This window comes from Taeniopygia guttata, chromosome 9 (genome assembly GCF_048771995.1).
Source record: "Taeniopygia guttata chromosome 9, bTaeGut7.mat, whole genome shotgun sequence".
Taxonomy (NCBI): Eukaryota; Metazoa; Chordata; class Aves; order Passeriformes; family Estrildidae; genus Taeniopygia; species Taeniopygia guttata.
The window spans coordinates 21,029,457-21,053,931 of record NC_133034.1 but is presented as its reverse complement, the minus strand read 5'-3'; the positions used below and the strand labels follow the sequence as shown (position 1 = coordinate 21,053,931).

At 36.8% G+C, this 24,475-nt stretch overlaps 1 protein-coding gene across 15 annotated transcripts in view; it reads left to right on the top strand.

The window, feature by feature from the left end:
- Nucleotides 1–24,475, top strand: part of NLGN1 (neuroligin 1) — a 424,671-nt gene that overhangs the window by 217,874 nt on the left and 182,322 nt on the right. For 10 of the 15 annotated variants that reach the window (XM_030280465.4, XM_030280463.4, XM_030280458.4 and 7 more), the window contains 2 exons: nt 4,821–4,880; nt 14,449–14,601. The exons of 1 other annotated variant lie outside the window; for it this stretch is intronic. In XM_030280465.4, the coding sequence (XP_030136325.2) occupies nt 4,821–4,880; nt 14,449–14,601 (213 nt within the window). The remainder of the gene's footprint in view (nt 1–4,820; nt 4,881–14,448; nt 14,602–24,475) is intronic. 4 more of the 15 variants (XM_030280466.4, XM_012575690.5, XM_012575689.5 and 1 more) reach the window with 1 other exon arrangement.

Sequence of the window (24,475 nt, the reverse complement as noted above, 5' to 3'; positions counted from 1 at the left end):
TTATTGCTATGGTGATTTCTAAATTACTGGATCCATGGAGCCTACTTAACCTGATGCAAAAGGTCCTTTTTTCTTCCCCACTTTCCTCATTACTGAAGGAGAACATTTTGGCCCGAACAATGGCTGTATACATCAGCCCTGATTTATTAAGTTTAGAGGATTTGCACTGTTGTTTTACAAAATGGTGTCAGCTTGCAGCATGACTCTATCTGATGATGAACAGCTTTCCCAGGCCAAGGAGCTAATGACATCCAGAGCTTCCGTGCCTCCCGCACTCCTGTGGCCCCAAAGGCCAGGGATAATTTCTGCCAAATCAAGCCCATAAAGAGAGAATTTATAATCAGCTTTAATGTATTTGGGAGCTAAAGTACCTTAGTCCTTCATCAAAGGGAATGATAAAAACCAGAATTAATATGGCTGGATTTAATTATTTCTGAGAGCGTAATTACTTTTTAGCTAACTGGACAGGAGGTGTGTGTTATTTCTCTTACTTTGAGCAGAGGAAAGGCATCTGCAAGCACACAAGTCACCATCAAGATCTAAAAATGCATCATGTTAGCACTGATTGCAATACAAACAGAATAAATATTTGAATAATAATTTAAATAATGCAAGAGCTATTTTTAAATTAAACGAGTATAGGCTTCGTTAGGAGTGCCTCCTGCACACAGAGTTTTTTCAGTTTTTGTAGTGAGACTGTTCCTTGCCTTTAGGAAACATAAAATGCAGTAATCACATTTCCCCCTTTTTAAAGTGACTTAGGGGTCTAATTTCCCATTAGCATTAATGAGAGTTATGGATATGCACCAACATGAGACTAAATGAGACTAAACCTTAGAGAGCTTTTTGATAAGTAAATCATCTTTGCATCAGCATTTTAGAAGCTTTAGTATCCTCTTTCTCCCCCATTTGTTATGGTACCTGATTACTTTGTTGATATTTAATATTTATTACATAAACTTCAGCTAAAATTTAGGATAGGACATTAAGGCAGCATTATCTATTTGGGGGCTTATGAGTTAAGCATAGTAAAATCCTTTTTTTTTTATAATGGATGCCCATTTTTGAAAGTGAAATGCTCAAAAAGTAAGATTAATTGGGCCTTCACAAAGGTGAAGAGGAGGCTACAGTAGAAAAACAGTGAAAAGTAACTGGAGACAAAAGTCTTCTGGAATCATAGTTTTGTAAAATATTCATTTTTGTTTCATTGTCTCATAGTTCATTATGTCTTAGTATCAATATTCTTAAACTTAGTTGCTGTTACCTAAAAAGAATATTAAAATGATGGAAGAACCCTAAAATATCATATATTGAATGAACAGTCAGTGCTAAAGACATAAACCTGGTTGAGGGATACATTTAATTTACAAAATCATAAGGTATCTGTAGAATATTAATTGAAAGCTGCAGAAAATATCTAAAAATTATACACCTACTAAGCAATTTTAGTTCTGATTTATTTTTACTTAAAAAGGCTATTGCTGCTACATTTTCTAGGTTCTTGCCATAAGATTTTATTCTGTTTATCTGCTTGTGATTTCAGAGTGTTTTCCTGTGGAAGACTCAAAACATCAATCTTTCTTTATGATCATCCAGACACAGCGAGGCTGTTAGAGTAATCAGTTATCTGGAGAATCAGAAGCAAAAGCCGTTTGTTACTGATTTTAGAACGAGAGTTATTGCTGAAAGGGGTGGAATTCTAATCCAGAGCTTCTCTTAATACCACTTTCATGACTTCAGAAAGTGTCTTCAGCATCTGAACGTGGAGCAGGCAGCACAGATCATAACAAAGCTCTGCCTCCTCCCAGAGTACTCCAGGCTGAACCCCTTGATTTTGCCCTTGTAGACAGCCCTGTGCACAGTGGGTCTCGAGCTGATGCTTCTTTTAAGGATTGCCCAGCAATTAAAAATATATAAATTAATCTTCACAACACCTCTTTGTGTTTAGATAAAATATAAGGATGTTCACACCTGCTACATGAGGACCAAACTCTGCTTTGGTTTCTTGGACTCGGAGCATTATAGTTCCAGGAAGCAGAAAATCTCTCTGAAAAGATGTAGTAGATTATATTTGCAGACCAGAGTGAACTTGTGGGAGAAATAATCTCTCATCTGTTTCTCAGGCACTGTGAGTGGTGCCTGGTGGCTCTGCCACGTGTCTCCACAGGGATGAGTCCTCCTGCTCGGGGGATGTGGGGAGCAGAGCCCTTGGATTGTGAAACAGATCCATGGCTATATTAAAAAACATGTTTAATTTATGACAACTTAAAAATAGGTCAGCCCCTTTGCAAAAAGGAATTGTCAAGCACTGGAACAGGCTGCCCAGGGAAGTGGTTGAGTCACCATCCCTGGAGGTATTTAAAAGATGTGTGAGTGTGGCTCCTGGGGACATGGCTTGGTGGCTGCCTTGGCAGTGCTGGGTTAATGCCTGAGCTAGATCTTTTCCAGCCTAAACAATTCCATGATTTTAGGGGAGATGGTCTAATTTTTTAAAAAATTATTTTCAGAGAACCCCAGAACAGCATAAACATGAAAATTATCCAGGTCATTTTTAAAGCTAGACTCAGTCATGGTTTACCATATTATAAAATCAGAAATGGTATGAGACCAGACATTTACATTGAGATGGTTGATGCACTTTGTAACTGAAGTTGAGATCTGGAACCATGATCTACACTAACTACCTGCCAAAGGCCAGCTATTAAAAAAAAATGTAACATACACTGTCTTGGTTTCATCTAGAAGATAAATTGCCCATCTCTATGCAAGTTATTTGGAGAAATGTGTGTTGTTTGCCTTTCCAGATGCCACTTTGTTCCTTTCTGGTGACTTTTAAAGTTTGAAATATAAGAAGCTACTAGGAACATGTGTATGTGTATAAATATATATATATCCTTGCCTGTGTCTGCATCTCCATTCTTAAGTACACGGCTCTTACCATTCTTAAATTCACCCTTCCTCTTCTCTATGCTGAAAATCCATCATGAAAGTATTGTCATTCTTTGCTTAGAGTTTTTATTCTTCTGATTTTATTGTTTTAGAAGTAAATTTGTTATGGTACAAAAATGCTGGGCAGAGATATATTTGAATGTGTGTGTTTGGATCAGGACACATTATCCAGAAACGAAATATTGCACAGATTATATCCAGGGCTTGTGGTAGGAAAGACTTTCATCACCAAGGCTTTCAAATGAAGAGAGTGATTGTTACAGGTGTGATTATAAAAATGCTTGTGTTTTATTTATGATGTATAATTCTAGTGTTCTGTATTTAGAATGAGTTAAAAACTATACTTCTGACAGATGCAGGAATTAAGGTATTGAGCTTTGGTTTTCAACAATACGGGCCAGTTCCTACATTCACAGTTCAAGTCTCATGGTACTTCATGGTTTTTTTTCTGTTTCTTAAACCCATGCACCTGGTAAAAACATTTTATGATTTTTTTAAAAAAATGCATCACTCAAATACATGGTATTTTGCCTATAAAAAACAAGTTTAATGCTGAATGACTAATATCCTGTAAAACAGAAAGCTTTTTAAATAAAAATGTTTTAATACTTCACAGTGCTTAGATTTAATGCATGTCTCTTGCCTACATCTACTGCAAATATCAACACATACTGTTCATCTCCTTTTTTTGTTGTTGTTTTTGTCTATTGCTATTTTATGCATGAGGAAGTTCTTGTTTTCTACTCTGTGCTTGGCTGGCTTTTTCTTTTTTTGTTACTTAGCCCTGCGTTTCTACTGATTGCTTTTTCGCATGCAAATTACAGAATGTCATGGAAATGAGAGAGCTCTGAAAAAAAAGGAAAGATAATGTTGAGTTCCAACTGTCTTTTGTTTGTGCGTAAGTGTGTAAAATATATGACATAGAAATATTTTCAGAGTGGCCTTTGACTTTCCTTCTGGTGTATATTTTTATTTCTCAGTAAAGGAGTGGGCATTTTCCCCATTGGAAAACATGATAAATCTATAAATACTTGTTCATAATAGAGGTGTTGGGCATAAAGGAATTTTGTTTCATCATCCTTTCGTGGAGATAAGGAATTATGAACCTGGATGCGCGGCCCAAGCTAAATTTCAATTCACTACAACTTTTTGCACGAAACTCTGGCCCCATTGAAATCAATGGCAAAAGTCATTGTCTTCAGTTGGTCTGGGATTTCACTCTTGTTTCTGGTTTACATATGGATTTTCATGTTTCTTGACAAACATCTCAGCAGGTAGTCAAAGGTTTCAAGGCTATCTACAGTTCTATTTAAAAGAGAATGTGATGAATGTGTTAAAAACCCCCTAAAATTAAACCCGTGCTTATCTTTATATAAAACATGAGCTTAAATGGTCGAATTTAGAAATGTGAATTAGCATTTGACAGGAAATATTGTTCTAACCAACTGTCAAGACTTTTATTAACCACCTTATTGCATCAAATGCAAGAGGTAATTTGGCAGTTCTTGTCTCCACTATTCCTAATAACAGCAACAGGAAAAAACAATTAAATGAAGTGAATAACTACAGTCTATGGTGGGGTATGCTTTTAGTAAACAAGCTTTGATTCTTCATTTAAAAACAATAAAGCACTGGGCACTCTCTGCTTCTTGTGCTAGATGTTTCTAATAGCCATACCCCCGAGGGAAGGCTTTGCTGTAATGTTTGAAAAACTTAATGAAAAATGGGTTGTTATAAACTAAGATTTCCCTCCCTGAAAATGTTTTTCTTGAGACGTCCGTGGGAATTTAATATTCACTGTTTTTTTTTCCTCAGTCTTGTATATTCTTGAATTGTCTTTTTTCCTCCATTTTCTCCGTTCTTAATCCTAGGTCCCCTTACAAAGAAACAGACAGATGATTTAGGTGATAATGACGGTGCTGAAGATGAAGGTATTTTTTGCCGCCAAACTGATTTGCATGACAAGGATCCCTGAAAATCTTTTTTCTCCCCTCTTTTTTTGACTTCTTGTCTTCTTTTGAAGAGTTTTTTTGTTTTTTTAATTCCCATTTTTGATGTGTTTTGTCTTCTTGCTTGTTGTTATACATATATATTTTTAATTTTTTAAAAGAAAGAATGTTGTTAAGTTCTACGTTTTGATACAAAACAGTAACAATATTTAAAAAGGAGGGTTTTTGTTTTCTTGAAATGGACTTTTGATATGTTGCATCCCACCTTTTGACTGAATTTTGTCCATACTATTTAAACTAACACTCTTTTAAAGTTTCTCTGTACACCTTTTTGCATGTTTTCTAACCCTATGTATTTCACCAAGTACAAAGATGTTTCTTTTTTTTTTCACTGACTGATCTCAGTTTGATAAACATAGAAAATATTGTGTTTATAAAAGGAAAAATTCAGAAAAGTCTTTAAAAGTGTCTCTTAAGCAACTGAACTTCCCCACATGTCAATCCATTTGCATTTAGGCTGCAATGAAAAAATATAAATATTTTAAATGAATATAATAAAGTGCCACCTCTCTCCAGAAGGGAGGCAGCACTGCCTGTTGGTGAGGCTCTTGGAGTTAAACTAAAACTAGAACAATTTCATCTCTTCTGTTTTCTGCAAGCATACAAAGATGCTGATCTACTTGAGCTGACCCTTAGAAAACCCTATTACCAAGTAAAATCAAAAGTTTGAAATGTCAAGCATATTATTCTGTTCATAAATTATGTCTGTTGATCATGAAGCTATGCAGATTTGATATTTTTTCAGGGCTATGAAAATGGTAACAAGGGGCTCTTTCCCTGAGCAGTCTCATCCCTTCAAGTAGATGTGCTTCAGAGTTCTGAATCTTAAACACACACTTGGTATGGTTTATGGCCAATGAGTAAAACAAATTACCATGTAGGACTGGTAGAGCTGCTGCCAGCTTCTCTCTTCATGTTTGGGGTGGCAGGGAGAAGTTGGCCAGATACTAAGATTAAGCTTCACTTGTAGACTGAAAGACTCTTTACTAGAAAGTTTTTCATGGCAGATAACATCAACTACTTAACTTAAACAGGAGCACAGAGTCTTTCCAGAAAATATTAAGGAAGGTAAATTTGAGCATTTAACTTACCCAAAATTGAACACAGATTTTGTCCCAATTTTATGACTGATTTATGATCCTCTACTGGATCTGTATTTTAAGCATATGAATGAAAGCCCACCAACTGGGCTAAAATTTGCAAGATTTGATGATTTTGATAAATTGGAAATCTCCTTTGAAAGCTTTCCTGTGGTGGTTTAAGCCAGCAGGCAGCTAAACAGCACAGAGCCAGTCACTTACTCCTCCATGGGGGAGAGAACTGGGAAAGGAAATATAAAATCATTAATTGAGATAAGGACAGTTTAATATGAATAGCAATAATCCTGATAAAACAATGAGGACATGCCAAACATGTGGTGCACAGAGCAATTGCTCACAGCCCCTGTTTAAGATGTTCAGCAGCTCCTGAGCAGTGACCCCCAGCCAGCTCCCCCAGGTGACATGCTGAGCATGATGCCCCAGGATATGGAATATCTGGAATTTCCCTTTGGCCTGCTGGGCTCAGCTGTCCTGGCTCTGTCCCCTCCTAACCTCTCAAGCCCCCTCAGCTTACTTGCTGGGGGGGGTGAGGAGCTGAAAAGTCCTTGCCTTAGTGTGAGCACTGCTCAGCAACCATTGAATATCAACATTATTCTCACCCTAAGTGCACAAATTAACTCTATCCCAGCTGAAATCAGGCCACCTGTTATTCAAAGATAATTATGACAATTCAGATCCTCCTAGCTTTATGAAGTCAAGACATTTGTACATGAATCCATGACAGAATATTGCAAGGGACTTTCTTATGAAATCTCAAAGATCTGTGATAGTGAATTAGCCATTACAAAATTTACTCTGTCTTGTTTTAACAACATGTTTTAAGAAACCATTTGAAATTTGGGCTATTCACCCAGTGGGCCTTAATAGCTCTCCTAAATTGCTGTATAATTGCCAAGACAGATGCTAATAACATCAGGTTTGTTGAGTTCTTCTCTGTTTAAGAGAGACTCCTCAGTTTACTGAAACTCAGCAGAGAGTGGTTGCTGTCAAAAAGTGCTTTAGTAGGTAGGCTCAGATGAGAGGAGAGATCTCAGTCTGCTGAGAACAAATGTCCATGTCAGGGAAAACCTGTCTCCTGCTCTGACAATTGCAGGAGGGAGAAGAAGGGCTGTAAGAACACAGCAGTCAAACTAGAGGGGGAGAAGCACGTTTACAACACTAATAAATCTCTGTAATTTATAGGACTGGGATTAATTTTCTCTGGCGTACAAGTGACAGTTTTGTTCTCCTTTCTGTGCCAATAGAAGAGTGCAGGCAGTAATTAGAATTTTACTGCTTCCGAGAGGCACAGAGAGACAGGGAAAATTTAAATTTTTATGATCACTAGACACTCAAGACTGCTGGGATGTCTGCTGGCTTGATAGAAACCCTGTCTGCTGAGACCATGCATTTCCCAGTGGAGAAGGAGGATCAGATGTCCTGTATTTTTGTGAACCTGCTCTTTTGTGGAACTCTAGCACCTGTTGCACACGCAGAACCAAAGAGTTCACAAACTTTGTCATATGTGTTTGGTATGAGCAGCAGGAAAGAGAGAGGCCAAGCAAAGGTTTCTGCTAGCCTGTCCTTCAAAGCCTTCCCTTTTTGTGGCATGGTAGATTTTAGGCAGTGTAAAATCCTTCAAACAAACATCTGTGGAAAAAATAAAATAAATGCTAAATGATGACAGTGAAGCATAGGGAGAGTGGGCTGTACATGGTGCAAAACAACTGCTTTCAGATATCCATAGATTTCATGTTATATAAACAAGGCCCAGTGATTTCTAAAATGCCCAGGATGGTCTCTACATCAAAAAGTCCAGAGATCTCATGTTATTTATTGTATTATATCTTTCTAAAGAAAGCTCTTCCATAGCATCTGCTTGTAGCAAACATCTGGAGAGCATTTTGTGTTGCACCACTCAAATATCTGAGTTTGATTAGAGGATTTCCCTTTAAAGCGCTGTTCAATAATCCTACTCCCATCAGCTGCTGCCTGTCACTACCACAGTGTAGTGATCCAAACCTTGTCAGCACAAGCACTGGAGTCAGCAATCAAACTTGGATCTCTGCTATGTGCTGCAACCAGTAGACCAGGCTTAATTAGATCATTTTTCATTTTTGTTTTCAAAAGACCCAAAGGCAGTGGTGCACATTACCAGCTAATGATCTGCAAATTTGCTGTTTAAAAAATGAAGGTGTTTTCAAATTCTATGAGTGTGAAAAGTCAGAAATCATATAAATGCCTTTTTTTCCCCAGTCTGGATGCATTATTCTTTCTGCTTAACCCTTTCATTCTTACACTTATATTGCTTACCTGTTTTCAGTAAATATTGAACAACTTGAGCAGGCAGCAAAAACAAGAGTGGCAAAAGCATTTGCAACCAGTGAGCACTGGGGCTTTCCCTCTTTATAGCAGTGGTGGATTTGCCCATTTGCTGATCTTCAGGTATGCAATATCTAGTGCAGATGCAAGGTTTACCTTCAAATTTCTCAGAAGTTACACAAAGTGTACCTTCCCCAGTCTGGAAACAAAGCTTAAAAAATTAAAATATTTTAATCTTATTGTCTTGTCTTAGTCTTAATTTTGGTCAGATAATAATTTTACTTTAATTTGACAAAAATAAAGCTTAATAAATATCAAAAATCAATTATTCTTATGCACCCTTAGTTCCTACCCACTAAAATCCTAAGCATGACCTAAAATATAGCAATACAAATCATTAAGCAGCCAATGTACTCTGGGATCAGAACTGGACATCTAAGTAGTGAGTGTTGTATGAAATATCCATGAAGGACTGCTCACAAATGAATTCTCATCCACTGCTCTATCATACACACCTTCCCTGGCACATCAATCTGTAAATCTTAAATCCTTATTTAGTCCCTAGAGCTGTTTGAGCATCTCTCAGTTTTTAATGCATTCAGCCTCACCGAGTCCCGCTGCAGTACAGGAACGCTGCTATTCCATTTTTAGCAAGGAAGAATACAGATGCCAAGTCTGAGGAAGGCAGACACCATGTCTGCTGCTGGGAGCACACGCCTCAGGAGTGGGGTCTGCACTGCAGTTGATAGATGCTTCTGCTCTTCCCTCCTCCCTTTCAATTTCTCCTGTGGAAAAGGAGACAGATTAGGAACAGATGCTGCTGTTTGTTCACAGGCTGTAACTGTGATGATTCTCATAATTTAGTCTGGTCCTCTGTCTTGTATGGGCTATTGGACTTTGTTGACAGAAGGAAGTTCTTGGTCCAGAGCATGTTTTAAATCAAAAAAGCCAAAAACCAACTCAAATTTTAAGTTGCTAACGATGCAGAATTCATTTACAAATCCCCTCTTATGCTTAACAGACTGCAGTGCCATTGGAGTGAAGGAGCACATTGCAGAGCTGAGGCTCCCCACAGCCCCCTGTCACTCCATCGGTACTGAAATACTCTGGGATGCCAAGTTTGGCGTTTCATCTGCCTTCAGCTGTCGTGGTAAGAAAGAGGGGGAGCAGCACTCTCTCTGTCTGGCACTGGTTGCACGTTTTCAGACTTGGGAGATCAGCAAACAGCAGAACACATTTGTCTGCCCTGCAAAGCAAGCACATGCTCCAGCCTTGATTAAAACCTTCAGTGAGAGCCAGCCAGGCTGGGGGAGCACAGATCTGACCACTTTGGCTGAGCTTGCTGACTGATGCACATAGCCAAATTCATGATTCCTGCTCCTCCTGTCACCCATTCATGTTAGCTCCATGATTTCCTCTCCAGAGTACAGCTTCCAATGCCACTTGCACATTAAATTGTGCTGATTATATTTTCCCTTTACACACAGACACTCTGTTCAAATTGTGTCAAATTTTTGTGGTGATGTTATTAATACTTGAAAACATGCATGATAAAATTCTGACAGACCTTTAATTTAAGTACTTCTTTAGGGCTTCATTTTACTTTCAGCACTGCCAAGCATTGCTTGTAAAGTGAAGAGTCTGTCAGCTTTTGCATTTCTAACCATCATCCTTTAATAATTTAAAATGACTGCTTACCTGGCTATTGAGGTCCTACTCTAATGGGATTTTGCTCCAGATGTTTACCAGTAAAAGCTTTGGCCTTTTTCATGCTAGGATAACGTTCATATAGTCCTCCATCAGGATCTCAAATAATTTTCAGGTGAAGGTAGTTAAGGGCTTGAAAGTGCACAAAATGATCCCCTGGTTTGACAGGTAGGACAACAAACAAAGGGAGAGAATTCTATTTGTCTAAAGCCTGATGGATGCAGGCTGTATTTTAAAATAGAAAACATATCTGAAACTCCTCACAGAAGCTCAATAGTTACTTTAATATCTCAGGATATCTAGTTTTATATCTCATTTTAAAAATGTGGCATTAATGGATGGCTGCATATTAGGACTAAGTGCACTAGTTTATTAAGTGTTAGTGCATCTATAAGGCATCCGATGGATTCAAACTGAAAGGTCAAACGCTGTTAAAAAAATTTAAAATTATTAAGAGTAGCAATGATTGGTACCATGCTTTACTTAAATATTTCTACAAAAGCTTATGGAAGAGTTATACACATATCCACATATCCACATAACGTCCTATGGAGGGCACACACAGGTTTTGCACTAACCAATCTGGAAGTTTTCCACTGTTCTAGTGCTGTTTCATGTTCAAAAGCCAAGATTTACTTAGCAATCAGCATCAAGCTGTTACAATTTTTTATGCCATCTAGAAAAGCAATGCCTGTGACATCAGTGCTAAAGTAATTATCTTTTTGTGTGAAGTTGTCTCAAGGTAGGCTTTTTTTCCTTCCCCATTTTTGTTGTTCCCTGCAAATTATGCTTGTTAAGTCACGTGGCCAATTCACAGCAGTTTTGAATGACTGAAGCTATAATTATGTTTTGTTATATATGACAATTGTGACTGATATTCACAGTCAGACCTGGTTCCCTGTTGTATAATATAACAAACATAGAATAAAAGTCAGCCCCATTCCTAAATTGTCTGTAACGCAATTAAGATGAGACATAAAAAGTAGATGCAACAAACATCAGAAAGGTACAGAAGAGAATGAATAATAGAAATAATTACAAGAAAGTTAATGTATATGTAATATAAATAAGGTTATTCTCTGCTGTACAGTAAGATCTACTTAGATGTTTTCTGAACTAGCAATTTAAAGCTGAACAAATCATAGCACTCAAAAATTATCTTGTGTGTGACTGAAACCAGAACTGAGTTGAATTTGAGAAGGATTTTTAACAGTGCTATCCTTGCATATGTCTTTGAAAAGATTAATGTGTCTGTTTTTAATTAAAGCAACACTTAATAAAAAGCAAAAAAAGTGCAGAATAAAACTAAATTAAATCAGTATATAAATCTACCCTTGGCAGAAATGCCACATTTACACCTAAAGTCTTCAGGTTCAGAATGAGCTACAAACACAAATAACTATTAATCTGCACCCATGAATAACTATTAATCTGCATATGAAAATGTAACTACAGTGTCCTGACATCACTCCAGCACATGCATAAATAGGACTGACACCAGCCTGAAAGAAAAAAAGGATGTATCATTTATGGTCAGGTTTTGAAAAGTACCTGAGTACAAAAAATATCAATTATTTACTTCATTGAGTTGGACACTTCAATAATCACTTTTGAAAAGTGCGCCTTTCTGCCACTTTTGTACCAATACACAAAAGTGCTCTCCTCACAGAGTGTTATCTTAATTCTTCCTCCAGTTTAGTTTTAAAGGATGAGAGTTTTCATGGAGGAACATTTTAAGGAATCAATTCTTGATTACAGTCTGATTTTTTTTCTCTCTTCCTTCAATCTTATCATTTAATAGCCTCAGTTTCTAATAACACATGTACTTAAACAACACTCTCCCAGCTGAATTATTTGCACTTTTCAAATCCTCCTGGCTGTAGAGCGCAATGGATGAAACCTCTGACCAAAATGCAGTGATCTTTCTTTTTCCCATGAAGAGCTCCAGAGCTTTGTACAATCCATAGCCCAAAGTGCCCCCAGCCCCAGCTGAATGCTGCACACCCTGGCTGATGTCTCCAGCACTAGATCACTGCCCAAGACACTCAGATGCAGTTTTCATTTTTCCCATAAGAGGGATTCCTCTTATGGCTGCTGGCTTTGGCAAAGCAGCACGAGGGGAATTCATTCTGCATGTCATTTGCTCTGACACGGCACAGAGGCAGAGCTGAGAACTGGCCTCCCCTGATCTATCTGATCTGTAATCTTTACAAGGATATTAGTAGTAGAAAATAACAGTATTGTAGAGACAGAAATTACTCAAAGAATAACTTCCTTATTTATGAGATTTTTATTCATGAATATGTTCTTCCTTTCTCAGATAAAGGACACTCATTCTTTTCTAAATATTCCAATATTATTTTCCAGATATACAGGCCAGTGATACCAACATTTCATTGCTGTTCACAGTTGGTGCTTTATAATTCTATGTAATTTTAATTAAAAAAGAATTCTGAGACAGTTTCCCCCTGTGTTACCATCAAGCATACAATTAACTGTGTACAGTTTCTGCTGGGAACAGTCACACAGTGATTTCAGATTAATAATTTATTATTGCTTCCATATTTGTATCAAAAAAAAAAAAAAAGGCAGCATAGACTAAGAACAAAGCTTCTACTAGAAACAGTATATGAATTTGGAAAGACTTTTTCTTCAGTGTAGATTTTAAACCTGAGGAGCTCATAACTCCATCCTATAGACAGTGAATATAAATAATATCTGTATCTTTACACTCTGAAAGTTGTATGTTGGAAAGCCCTCACTAAAAGCACAATTAAGGAGAGCAATACAAGCAATTTCAGGTACAACCTTTCATCATCTTTTGGTCTTGAATAAGTGATTGTTCTAGTACTTCCAATATTGAAGATCCAATTTCTGATCTTGACTGTTCTGGCATTTTCTTCAAATCAGAATCAATATCAAAGTAATAGTAGCAGTTGGCTTTTTATAAACAGAAACATCTGTGCTGCTGGTTTTCAACTGATTCCAAAAGCAGGATTTTTAGTGTGGCTGCCCCCACCTGCTCCTTACAGCGCTTCAGAAACAATTCCAGCAGTTCTGCAGAGAGCTCCCTTGAAAGCTTCTAAACTAAGATCCTCCCAAATCAAAGGAATAAACAATACATCTGAGGTTTCTTCAAGCGCTGAAGGAAGCAATCAGAGAAGTTACTTTGAAACTGTCATAATGACAAAAAAAGTGGTTTTGAATCAGAATGTTCAGAACCATTCATCACTGGGAAATTTTCCTATGCTCTCTTGCTATTGGACTTTTTGATTTTGAAGGACTATTATGGCATATTATGATTTGGGTGGGGGAAGAGACTCAGGCACCCAGTAAAAGAACAAAATGCAATTTAATCAGATGTAAGAGTTTAAATTTACACCTAAACTGATTTATTTCCTGTCCAACATAAAATCCCTAACTTTTAAAAACATATCAGCCCATACTAACTGTTTTGAATTGGTACTCAGGAACAATTCTCCTCAAGAGGAATAACACTGTTCATATATTTAAAATTTTATTCTGAGTAGATGCATCCATTTGCAAATAGGACTGTTTGAGGGTGGAGGGATACCTAAATCCAAACTCAAAACAGAATGACAATATCTAATTTTATTGTCGGAGAACTTCTAACATTTTAAAACCGTTCCCTGCCTTTGATGTCAGTATTCAGAGTCTTGCAATTTTTTTTGAATTCAGGGTGGGGATTTTTCAGTACTGTTTCAGGCAGTTATTTTTTCAAATATTCAGTCCTTTTCATGATTTAGAAAACTAAGAAGTACCCATGCACCTTGAACTTCGGGCTACCCTGAAGTTATCTATAATCTTAATTTAAGTGCTAAATTCTTAACAATTTTCAAGTACTTTTTGAACTCAAACTTCAGACCCATCCAAAGACAGGTGTTTGTACCCCTTTTAGAAATTACTGGACTGGAAGTAACCAATACTTTTATGTATGAGCAGAAATCTTGTTTACCTTAATACGTTGGATTTCCCTTAGCTAAAAGAACAGAACGTTGCACTGAACTCTCAGAAGTGTTCAGCCAAAATGAGCTCACTCTTATGTTAGTAGGCATTACCTAGAAGACACCAAATTCAGCAGGGTCAGAGCGATGCCTCTCCGCATTTGAGCAAACATGTTACCATTTTCAGTTCCTTTCTGCTTTTCAGTTTCAAAAACAGGAGGTTTTGTTACGAGCAAGCCACAAAGGAACACTTGTGCCCACCTGCCCATTTCCTTATCTAAAAGATGTTGCTTGAGAAACACTTGGAGAAAAGATAACCTCACTAAAAAAAAAAAAAAATTAAAAAAAAAATAAAATATTGCATGTATCTTCTTTGGTGCTTTCTTGAGATAAAATGTGTCTTAATATTTTTTCCAGACATTCGGGACAGTGGGGGACCTAAGCCTGTGATGGTGTATATTCACGGAGGGTCCTACATGGAAGGCACTGGAAATTTATATGATGGCAGTGTTCTAGCAAGTTATGGGAATGTGATAGTCATCACAGTCAACTATCGCCTTGGGGTACTTGGTAAGAAGCTTTCAGCTTTCCACTAATCCCTGCTATCTGCAATGCAATTCATATTATATGTGAGAATGTACTTTAAAAAGAGGCAGAAGAGAGACAAGAGGTATTTTTAAATTTTCTTTGTCAAATATAAGGTTTGTATTCTGGGGATAAGTTATAAAGACATTGCAAGTATTTTCTGGAAGAGCCTGCTGGAAGAGCATGCTGCATGAAACAGGTATTCCCATTGCTGAGCTGTCCAGGCAGAAGGGTTTCTCTTTTTTTACTTTTTTTTTTTCTCTTTTTGTTTGTTTCTGTGAATAACACTGATGCTTTAATTCATAGACAGGTAAATTAATTTTTTAAAAACTTTTTAGCCATAGAGGGTAGGGTTTGCTATTGAAATGAAAGAGACTAACTTTTAAGTACCACTATTTTTTCATGCTTTGAAAAAGTGAAGGATGTTATGAAAACATCTTTTTACCTGTTTGTTTTGAGCTTCACTGTGGTTTTGAGAAGTCGTATGGATGTCATTCAAGTACCTCCAGTATTTCTCTTCCTGATAGTGAATTAGAGAATGAAAGACTTAGCATTGATTGTTTCAAATTCATTCAATAGAACGTGCTCATGTTGTTGGTAGAGGTGTGTGCTCTCCCTCTGGTACTTACATAAAAAAAATTACTGTGCTATTTTCTGAAAATAGTCACATGCATGATAAAGTCCACCAGCTCTTGAGACAGCATCATTGTTACGGGATTCTTCTGCATATTCTGCCAAACTATTGCATGCCAAGGCTCCTGAAAACAGGAGTTGGGTCCTGGGATAAAATGGAGATCAGAACAGTAACTAAAGAATACTTACATAGGTATAAAGGTATTCTCTGTAACATCTCTAACAGCAGAGAATTTATTCTGAAGACCAATCAATTTTATTTTCAGCTACTCTTCTTTACTTTTGGATTATTAGTTTTTGTTATTGCTCTGTTCTTGGTGTTTGAATTTTGTTAGCACAGTCCCCAAATGCATTGGTTCTGCTTTGCTTTTCTGGGTAATTGTCTTTCAACAGTTTCATTTTTGTAAAAAATTTGACATCCTAATTTCAGCAGGAGGGAATGGATTTTGACTTTAGATTTTGAATTTAGTCTACTGTTCTTGTGTTTTAAAGGGGACTGAATAACTCCCAGAGATATCATAACTATTATTGTCTGGATTTATTTCCTTGGTACTGGAGGTTTCATTTGTGATGTAGCTTTAAGAAAAGAAGTTCTGGTATTTTGTATTGTTTCCTTCCTGTTTTCTAGTTATGTGATGACTTAAAGTCCTGGACACACATTAGTACAGCAGTTAATAATCTGCTACCTGTGTCTCTAATCAACATTTCAGTTTGGCACCAGTGACTGTTTTTGATGTTTCAAACAATAGTTATCTGTATTATATGCCAGTAAAATAGAAAGTATCTATTATCTGAAAGGGCTGTTTATTTTTGTATATTATTTAGTTTGATTCCTAAGTCATTAGTAATTGCGGTGTTTAAAAGGGCTAGTTGCTTGAAAGATGAAAACTAATATACCTTTGTTGATGATAATGGTTTTTGCACTTGTAAATTAACACTGATCACTGAGGTAACCCACAGCTAACATCTCATCAGCTGAGGAGGATTTCATTTCTGTTCATTGTGATTCTTTGGTTTTCATGGTCTTTACTGAGCCTCAAGGGTCAAAGAGCTGATTTTATTTTAAGTGGGATCTATTACAGTAAAACCTCTAAAATTCAGGGCAGAATTCAGTGATTGGTATGAATACTTGAAAACCACATTCTTCAAACCCTGTAACAGGTTTGCAGGGTTTTCTTGTAAAATCAATGCTGTTTAGGTAGAAGTCATACACATCTATTGTATTTGGTGCAATGCCTATCTGTCATGTATTAAATAAATAATGATGATGTATGATTAAATAGGTAGTGGAGAAACAGAGCAATAATCAGAAAGAAAATCTGAGCAGTTTAATTTTTTGCTGCTTTTCCTTGTTTTCTAATCTACAGACACAATCAAAGTAGGACTGTACAGAATCATGGCAGACATCAGCTCTTTTTGATATTTTGAAACTCTTGTTCCTCCTTGTTCCAGCAGAATGTTACCCTTTTCACTCACACTAAGATGTGAATTTTCAAAAGCATAGGGAAAAAATTCTGAGCTTACCTTTCCTGATCACATCTCACAAGGGGAGAGGTCCAGCTCCACTGACTGGTGCCTGTGGGATACCTGGATCTCCCTTCACCACTGTGTGAAATGCCTGCCTTTGCAGGCAGAAGGAAAATGTAAGCAATTATTAACCACATGAGATGATGTAGGGATAAAATAAGGTCTTTCTTCTCCTTTTCACATGACCTTTATTGCTCTGGTTTCTTGTCTCAGACTTTCGTGGATAGATGTCCTTATAAAGGTGATCTCTGTGAGTCATCTGCCATAGTTTCACCAAGATGTCTATTTTTCTTAAACAAATAACTGATAAATCATTATCATTCAATAAATGTTTAGAGCTGAAATAGCAGCATTTTCTTCCAGACCAACTGTAATGGGACTGGGGATGTGTTTTGATATTAGGTTCCTCACAGTACTACTATTAAGTCCACAGTAGACAGCTTTTGATGCAGTTCAGATTACTTTCCTGTTTACCCTGAGTTGAAAGATCCCTTGTTTTATGGACAATCTCCTTGAGGAGCTGTGTTTTTTGGAGATGCAAGATTTGCTTCTAAATAAAATGTTAGAAAATGCTTAAAAGCTAACTCCATTAGGTAAAGAGAAAACAATAATAAAAATTAAAGAATGATGGAGCAAGTGCATCTAAAATAAAAATAAAAAACAAAAGCCAAAACCAAAACAAAATAACAAAATACACTAACCAAACAATCCAACAAAAACCCAAAGCCCTGGTGAGTTCCTTGGCCCAATTTTGCCTTTGAAACAAGTCTGAGGATGAAAGTTAGAAACTGTCCTTAGCTAAAGATGATGGAAAAGAGAACTGCTTGCCCTGGGAAATTGGGAGCTCCTGAATAAGAAGCCATTGGAAACACACTGTGTCTTCTTTAGACTCTTTCTGAATGCAAGTCTTGTGCAAACAATTTCACGAAGAAGGAATACTGCAGAAGCAGTCTAATAGCCTTGAAGGACAGTGCAGATATATCTTTATGGCTTCTTTTTGGGAAAGGACAGATATGAAGACAAGTTTGAATTTTAAACTCAGCTGATAAGAGATGTCAAATGTTTGCTCAATATATATCCACCTGGTAAAAAGCAGGAGCATTTTATTTAATTTTCATTAAGAAAATGGAAAAGATTTATGAAAGGAGTCTATTGAACATCCAGAAAAGACCATGATGGACAGATTTAATACTGCCAGTGCTGTTTTCTGTGTTCTTTCTTATGAAAGGTTTATTTAGAGAAGCAGAATGCTTTGGGTCACTATTGGCTACTACTGCTTTCAATTTCAGTAGTGGAGAGAAAGGAGAGAGCTGGTTCATGCTAACTGGGAATTTGTTTCTTCATTTTATTAATTTATACTCTTTGTTCTTGGTTATATTTAAGCCACAGGACTTTAATAGAACTTTAATAGAAAAAAAGCATTTGTATTGAAGGTCACAAACTGAACAGGGAAAAGAAATGACTTAGAGAAATCTCTAGTTTGAGCACTGTTTTAAAGTTCTCATTTTTCCTCTTTAAGAGGCAGTGTTTGTCCCTACAGAAACAGTAAATTGTCATTCCAAGGGTCTGTATCAGAGGTGGTAATAAATAAAAGGAAAAATGGTCTGTATTTTGTATTTTCTGTTAGGCATTCATAATGCCTGCCTTGTGAAGGCAAACATCCTAAACTTTTAGACCAAAATTCATGTCAAAATGGAAGCAAACCTATGAGTGAGATTGTCCTCATTATGCCTTCTCTAATTATATGAAATATTCCCTTTTGAGAGGTGTTTAGGAACCTTTACTGTCATTTAATCTTGCATTTATGCTGCCACCTCTAGTCTGAGAATATTGTCTGGGATTACTGAATAGAGAAAACTTATCCAGGTGTTCCACTACTTCAATTTTTTTTCCAGTTGGTACTTTTAATGCTGCAAGTAAAGTCACTGCAGCAGCTGCAAGCTCTGATAACATTACTCAGTACATTATTTCCCAAATAACTGCACTGAAATCAGTGGTGCTCTTCAGTGCAGGGCATCCCCTTGTGACAGAGCCTGGTTGCCCATAATATGAAGTGATGTGATGAGGAACGAGGGTACTGGACAGGTATTTGCTCCTCCTGCACAGAACTGCCTCTGAGAAGAGCTGTTCTTAGAATTCTGTTATGTTTTCCAGCCCAAAATTCCATTTTCCAGTAGTGTGTTGTGTGAGCCAGCTGTGCTGGGCTGCAGCATTCATGCCCGATAAAACACGCATTAGTGACAGAAAACAGAACAAAGCAAAAAGTGCTGTCACAAAAGCCCTTTCTTAACATTTTTTTTGTGGCTGTTGAAGCTTTATGGATAAATTAGTGACAGAGAATGAGGCTTATCATGCCATAACATATTTTGTTGCTGCGTGTCTGGATATATGAGGAAAATACCTCAGGTTTGAACACCCATTTGCTGAATGGTGCCAACTTGCAACCTCTTATTGGCCAAAGGGGTGCATGAAATACAAGGACACAGCCCTGCAGGAAGTGCTGGGCAGCCTCTGCCAGAATCTCTGCTCTCATCCATCCTGCTCTCAGCAAGGAGCTGCACATTCCCAACAGGCCAGAAAAATAAAGCACAACCTTTCCTTTATGAGCAAGTTTATGTGCATCAGTACCATGGCAATTCCAGAATGCAGCCTGGTGAACCCTTTCATGGGATGAAGAATTATCAGCTGAGCACTTGCAGGTCACAGAGATGAGAATATATTATAATGAAAGCTACTTCAGTGCAACTTGGAAGTACCTGCCTATTTCAGGAGTTTAATTCCATTGGGATTGACTAGAAGGTACTGTCTTGTTTTAATACCTTTATCTTTTTAAACAGAATAACATAACATCATTTTTCCGCATTGCTTTCAAACTAGATCTGCTTTTTCACTCTTACTCTGATTTGTCAAATTTGTTAATTTGATTTACCCTAAATTTGGTAATGATTTACTTTGTATTGTCTCCATCACATAGTTTGGATGGGTATTTTACTGTCTTGCTCTTTATTTTAACAGCATGGTAACACTACTGAAAATATAATACTTAAAAAGAGAATTAAAAATATGATTCAAAATAATGTATAACATTTAGATATAACACTTTCAAAAATTGCTTCATATGAGATTAAGAAGCTTTAGTCAATTTTATAAAGATATTGTGATGAACTAGTGTTTTGTTTCACTTAAGTATTTTTGCAAATATAGCCTATTTTCCTCTTTTTCTGCAACGTGGAGAGTTGTCTCTCCTGAAAAGAAGCCTTTTCACATCAGTAGAAGTAAGCATCTCATGGCATAGTGGCTATTCAGTGAAAGTAACAGTGCAATAAGAAGGTTTATGTTAGTTAGATATCAAAGCAGATAAAAAATGTACAAAGACTCTTTTTCCTACATTGCTTAGACTGTGGGGTTTTCTTTTATAGTTCACAATTTAATATCCAGTAAAAGTGGGAAAATGTTTGATCATTAGCTTTGGTGACAAGCACATCCATTATCTTTTTATGAAACCTTAAAGGTACTGTCAGGAGATGGCATTTTATTCCAGCTTTGCTGCACCTCTAAAGGGTCTCTGATGACCCTTTTTTTCTATTATCCATTTCCTAAGATGTTTGAGTAAAAGTGATAGATAGGCAGAAGATTATATATTATTGCCTAATTAAAAGTACATTACATTGAAAGTAAAGATGGAAAATTAATAGCAAAACACATCAAAATGTGCAGTCAAAAATCATTCAAGTTTTCTGAAGTGCAAGAACATGCAAGGAATGTTAATCTACAAATACTTTTAGGGATCCCTGGCAGCTTCATAACAGTTTTCCTTTAGATATAGATAAAATTTTAGTATTTTAGGATTGCACAGTAGAGAAAGTATCCAAAAGGCCTGATCACCTTAGCCTAGGGCATCACAGAGTCTTGGTATGAAGCCCTCCAAATGAATTTGATTCTAGATAAATAGAAGGAGTTAAGATAGGGAGACTACTGCTGTTATCTATTCCCCCTGGTGCTGTACTTCACAAGGGCTGATTTACCCATCCTTAGAATTCTAAAAATGTATTAGACAATTCTTATTTAATATAGCAGGTAACCTCAGGGCAGGAGGCCCAAGCACGGCTCGTCTAGATTTGCAGTGCCCTAATTTCTTAGGTCCATTAATAGAATTAGCATTCAAATCTCAGACCTGCTGTCATTAATGATATTTTTATGGGTTTTTTTTTGGTGAATTAGTGCCAGCCAAAGGGGGAGGTGGGGTATACAGTGGAGCAGAGAAAGGAAGATTTCCACACACAGGTCTGTACCACCAAAATGACAAAATGGATGTGAGGTAAACAATGGGTTATTGACTAGAGATCTTGAAAGGGTCAACTGCAAAGCACAGCAGGCAAGATATTTATAAAATGGGAACCCTGAATAAATAGTGCACTCTTGAAATGAACCATTTCTTTTCTATTTGTGCCTTTTCTAGCACAGCCAATTGACATTATCCACCTGCTTGGATAGATGCATATACACACCAGCTTCTCTATTTTTTAGGGCACAAAGACATAATTTTATTTGTCGTTGAATAGGTTTCTATCTTGGTACAGGTACATTTTAAATAACATGTTTATTCTGATGTTCTAGACATCTTTTTTGGTAAACAGAAAAATAACAAATAAGAAACTTTGAAACTATTCATTTTGGCGTAATAGCAGTTTGTGTCATTTCTGTCAAGAAAAGTTACTTTTTGGTAAGATAAATTTCCTTCATCAATATTTGATCATATAATAAAAGTATCCTAGTTTTTCTAAATAGCATATTTATCTTTGAGAGCAGAATAAACTTCAGCATGATAATATTTGCAAAATAGGAAAGAGAAAGCGCTTACTGAAGACAAGATATAAATACCTTACAGCCTCAAAAAAAAAAGTCAAAATCTTTGACCCTATTATCCTACATGATGTTATTTGTAATTTTTATCATCTAGCTATGTGTAACTACCTTCACTTTGCTCCAAGTAATATCTGATCAAATTATTTTTGCTCCATCACTGATCCCCATGCAAGACCTTAAATGTACATATTCCTAATGTTTCAGCTGTGCAACAGTACCAGTATTTTTCACTATACAGTATCCTAAGCCTTTGGTTTTCTTGTGATGGGATGGGAAAATTCTTGGGGAGCCAGATTTGGTCTCATCCTTCGAGGCAAACAGGCTTCCCAGGAAAGGATCTGCCTGACTGTAAGCCAAGAGGTGGGGATAAATTGGGATTTTAAGCAATTTGTATCTCACTGCACAGCATTCCCACACAGAAAAAATCCTCTGAGCTCCCAATATTCTGTTTTTCAACCCAAGCAGGAAGACATTAAGAAATACTCTGCAGCTCAGCAGCTAAGTCAGGTCTGTGCCCAGCCTTGGTGGGTTCGGAACTCTGCACTCCTGAGTTTTATGCAGCTGTAATTCATGCCCAGAAAAAAAGGTGGATGAAAATTTTTTCAATGTTTATGCTAGAAGTAGCAGGACAAGTAGATAGAATATTTCTAAATTTCCAGTTGAAGGCATTTAATTACATATATTAAAATAGCTTTCTGAAGCTTAAATTAAGCACTTCTGTATACTGTGGGGCTTTGGAAGCAATAGATAACTTGACAGGGATTTCCATTGCAAATATTGCTCTCATTTTTCACACATTTCAATTGTATAAAATTCCTCATTTTATGGGGTTTTTTTGTATGCAAATTAGTTTACATATATGGGTACTAGATCAAATATTATTCTGATACTTCCTTGATGTAGCACCTTGATATTTTTGAGTCCATTGAACAAGATCTGTATTTTAAGGCTGTAGCAGCACTTTTTAAAGGTTAAAAAGAGTAATGTGAACAATAGATCTAGAGGTACAAAGCTCTCTTGGCAGCAGTACTGGAAAGAGAGAGAGAGTCCTAATTTTTTTTCATCTATTTAATGTATGATCCATGTGTAAATGCCTGCCTCAGCCAACCTAGAAAATACTACAGTAAAAATGTTGTATTTTGCATTACCTTCTAATGGATAATATATAGGACACTATTGTTTGATTAACTGATTTCTTATTTACCAAGATGTACTGGCAAATAAATATTATTTTGGCAAAAAGTGCATTTGAATACATTGTTACATGAAAAATTGCTACGTGAAAGTCTCTGAAAGGCCAGAGGAAATGTTGTATATTGGTTAATATCCTTTGTTAAGCAAAGTATGAAAATTGCCTTCCAGCAAATATAAATACTAGGTACTAATGCATTTGTAAATGTATTTTGAATATATCTTGTGTTGTATATATTGCAAGATAAAAATATTTTTGAGAAAAGAAAGAACACTTATACACTTTAATTAAGAATTTGAAATATATCCTCCATGTTTCAGGGAATTTATTGCTTGAGAGATAAATCTTACTGACATTTTTCATTGTTCTGCAATAATTTCTCACTATTTTTTCACCATCCTAATGAAATAGAATGAAAGAGGTCTGAGCAGTCTTTGCATGGAAGACTCACTACACACTCAAGATTTTAAAAATATTTTTTGCCGTATTTTTTTGTCAGCTCTTGGATGCTTTTTTTAAATTAACTCTCCCTTAGCCATTATCATTTGTTAATTTTCTCAAGGCTTTCCACCAGGATTTGGGTTGAGGGATCTTAAATTGCCATAGAGATGCTGACAAATTTCTTTACTATTTATTTTCCCATTGGAGAATGAATTGTTCAGTACAGAAGCACAAAATATTAAAAGAAAGGAGGCAGAGCACCATATAGCTCCAAATAATTCAAAAAGATTAAGTAAACATATCTCTAAGCTGGTTTGTTTGGTTAAGTTCCAACATCCCATGAGTTTGGTAAGCACTTATTTGTGACATCTCACTGATGCCAACAGGAAACAGTTGGAAAATTCAAAACAGAAAATTCATTCCACGGGGAAATGAATTTCTTCCCAAAATGTTTGGTCCCATCTCTACTTGTTGGTGTAGTTTATCGCACATTAATTGCTTTGCTTCTCTGACTGAAATGTTCCTTTCAGCTCCAGGAAAATGCTGTGTGTCCACTGGAGATGGGTTTCATTTCATCTGCGAGGCTTTACTGAAGCGGTGACACCATGGGGTGTCCTCCACTGGGCCCCCTGTGTGCTGGGGGGCCAAAGGCCGTGGGCTTTCAGCTACCCTGAACCACGTTAATGACCCTGCAAAATGCACTCCTGAGCACCCCGGGGATGTTATAATTACTCACTTCATTATTACGTGCCTCTTGAAAAATGTTCTCTAAATATTTTTCTTTTGCCATGATATAGTTCTTAATAAGGATGGCTAAATTATGGTGGACTGGAAGGGAAATGTTCACATTAAAAGGAGTATTAACTTTCTTTCCATTATTTTTTTCTGATCATTTACCTCTCTTATGGGGAAAGATTGAGAGAATTGGATTTGTTCAGCCTTCAACTCTGAAGCCTTCAGAGTGCTTAATTATGGTCTCCCACCACTGAAGGGGCTACAGAAATTGAGAGAGACTTTTCATAAGGGCCTGGAATGAGAGATCAAGGGGGAAAGGCTTTAAACTGAGAGAAGGGTTATGTCAGATATCAGAAAAAAAATCTCCCTGTGAGGGTGGTGAGGCCCTGGCACCCAGAGGGTGCCCAGAACAGCCGTGGATGCCCCTGGATCCCTGAAGTGTCCATGGACAGGTTGGATGGGACT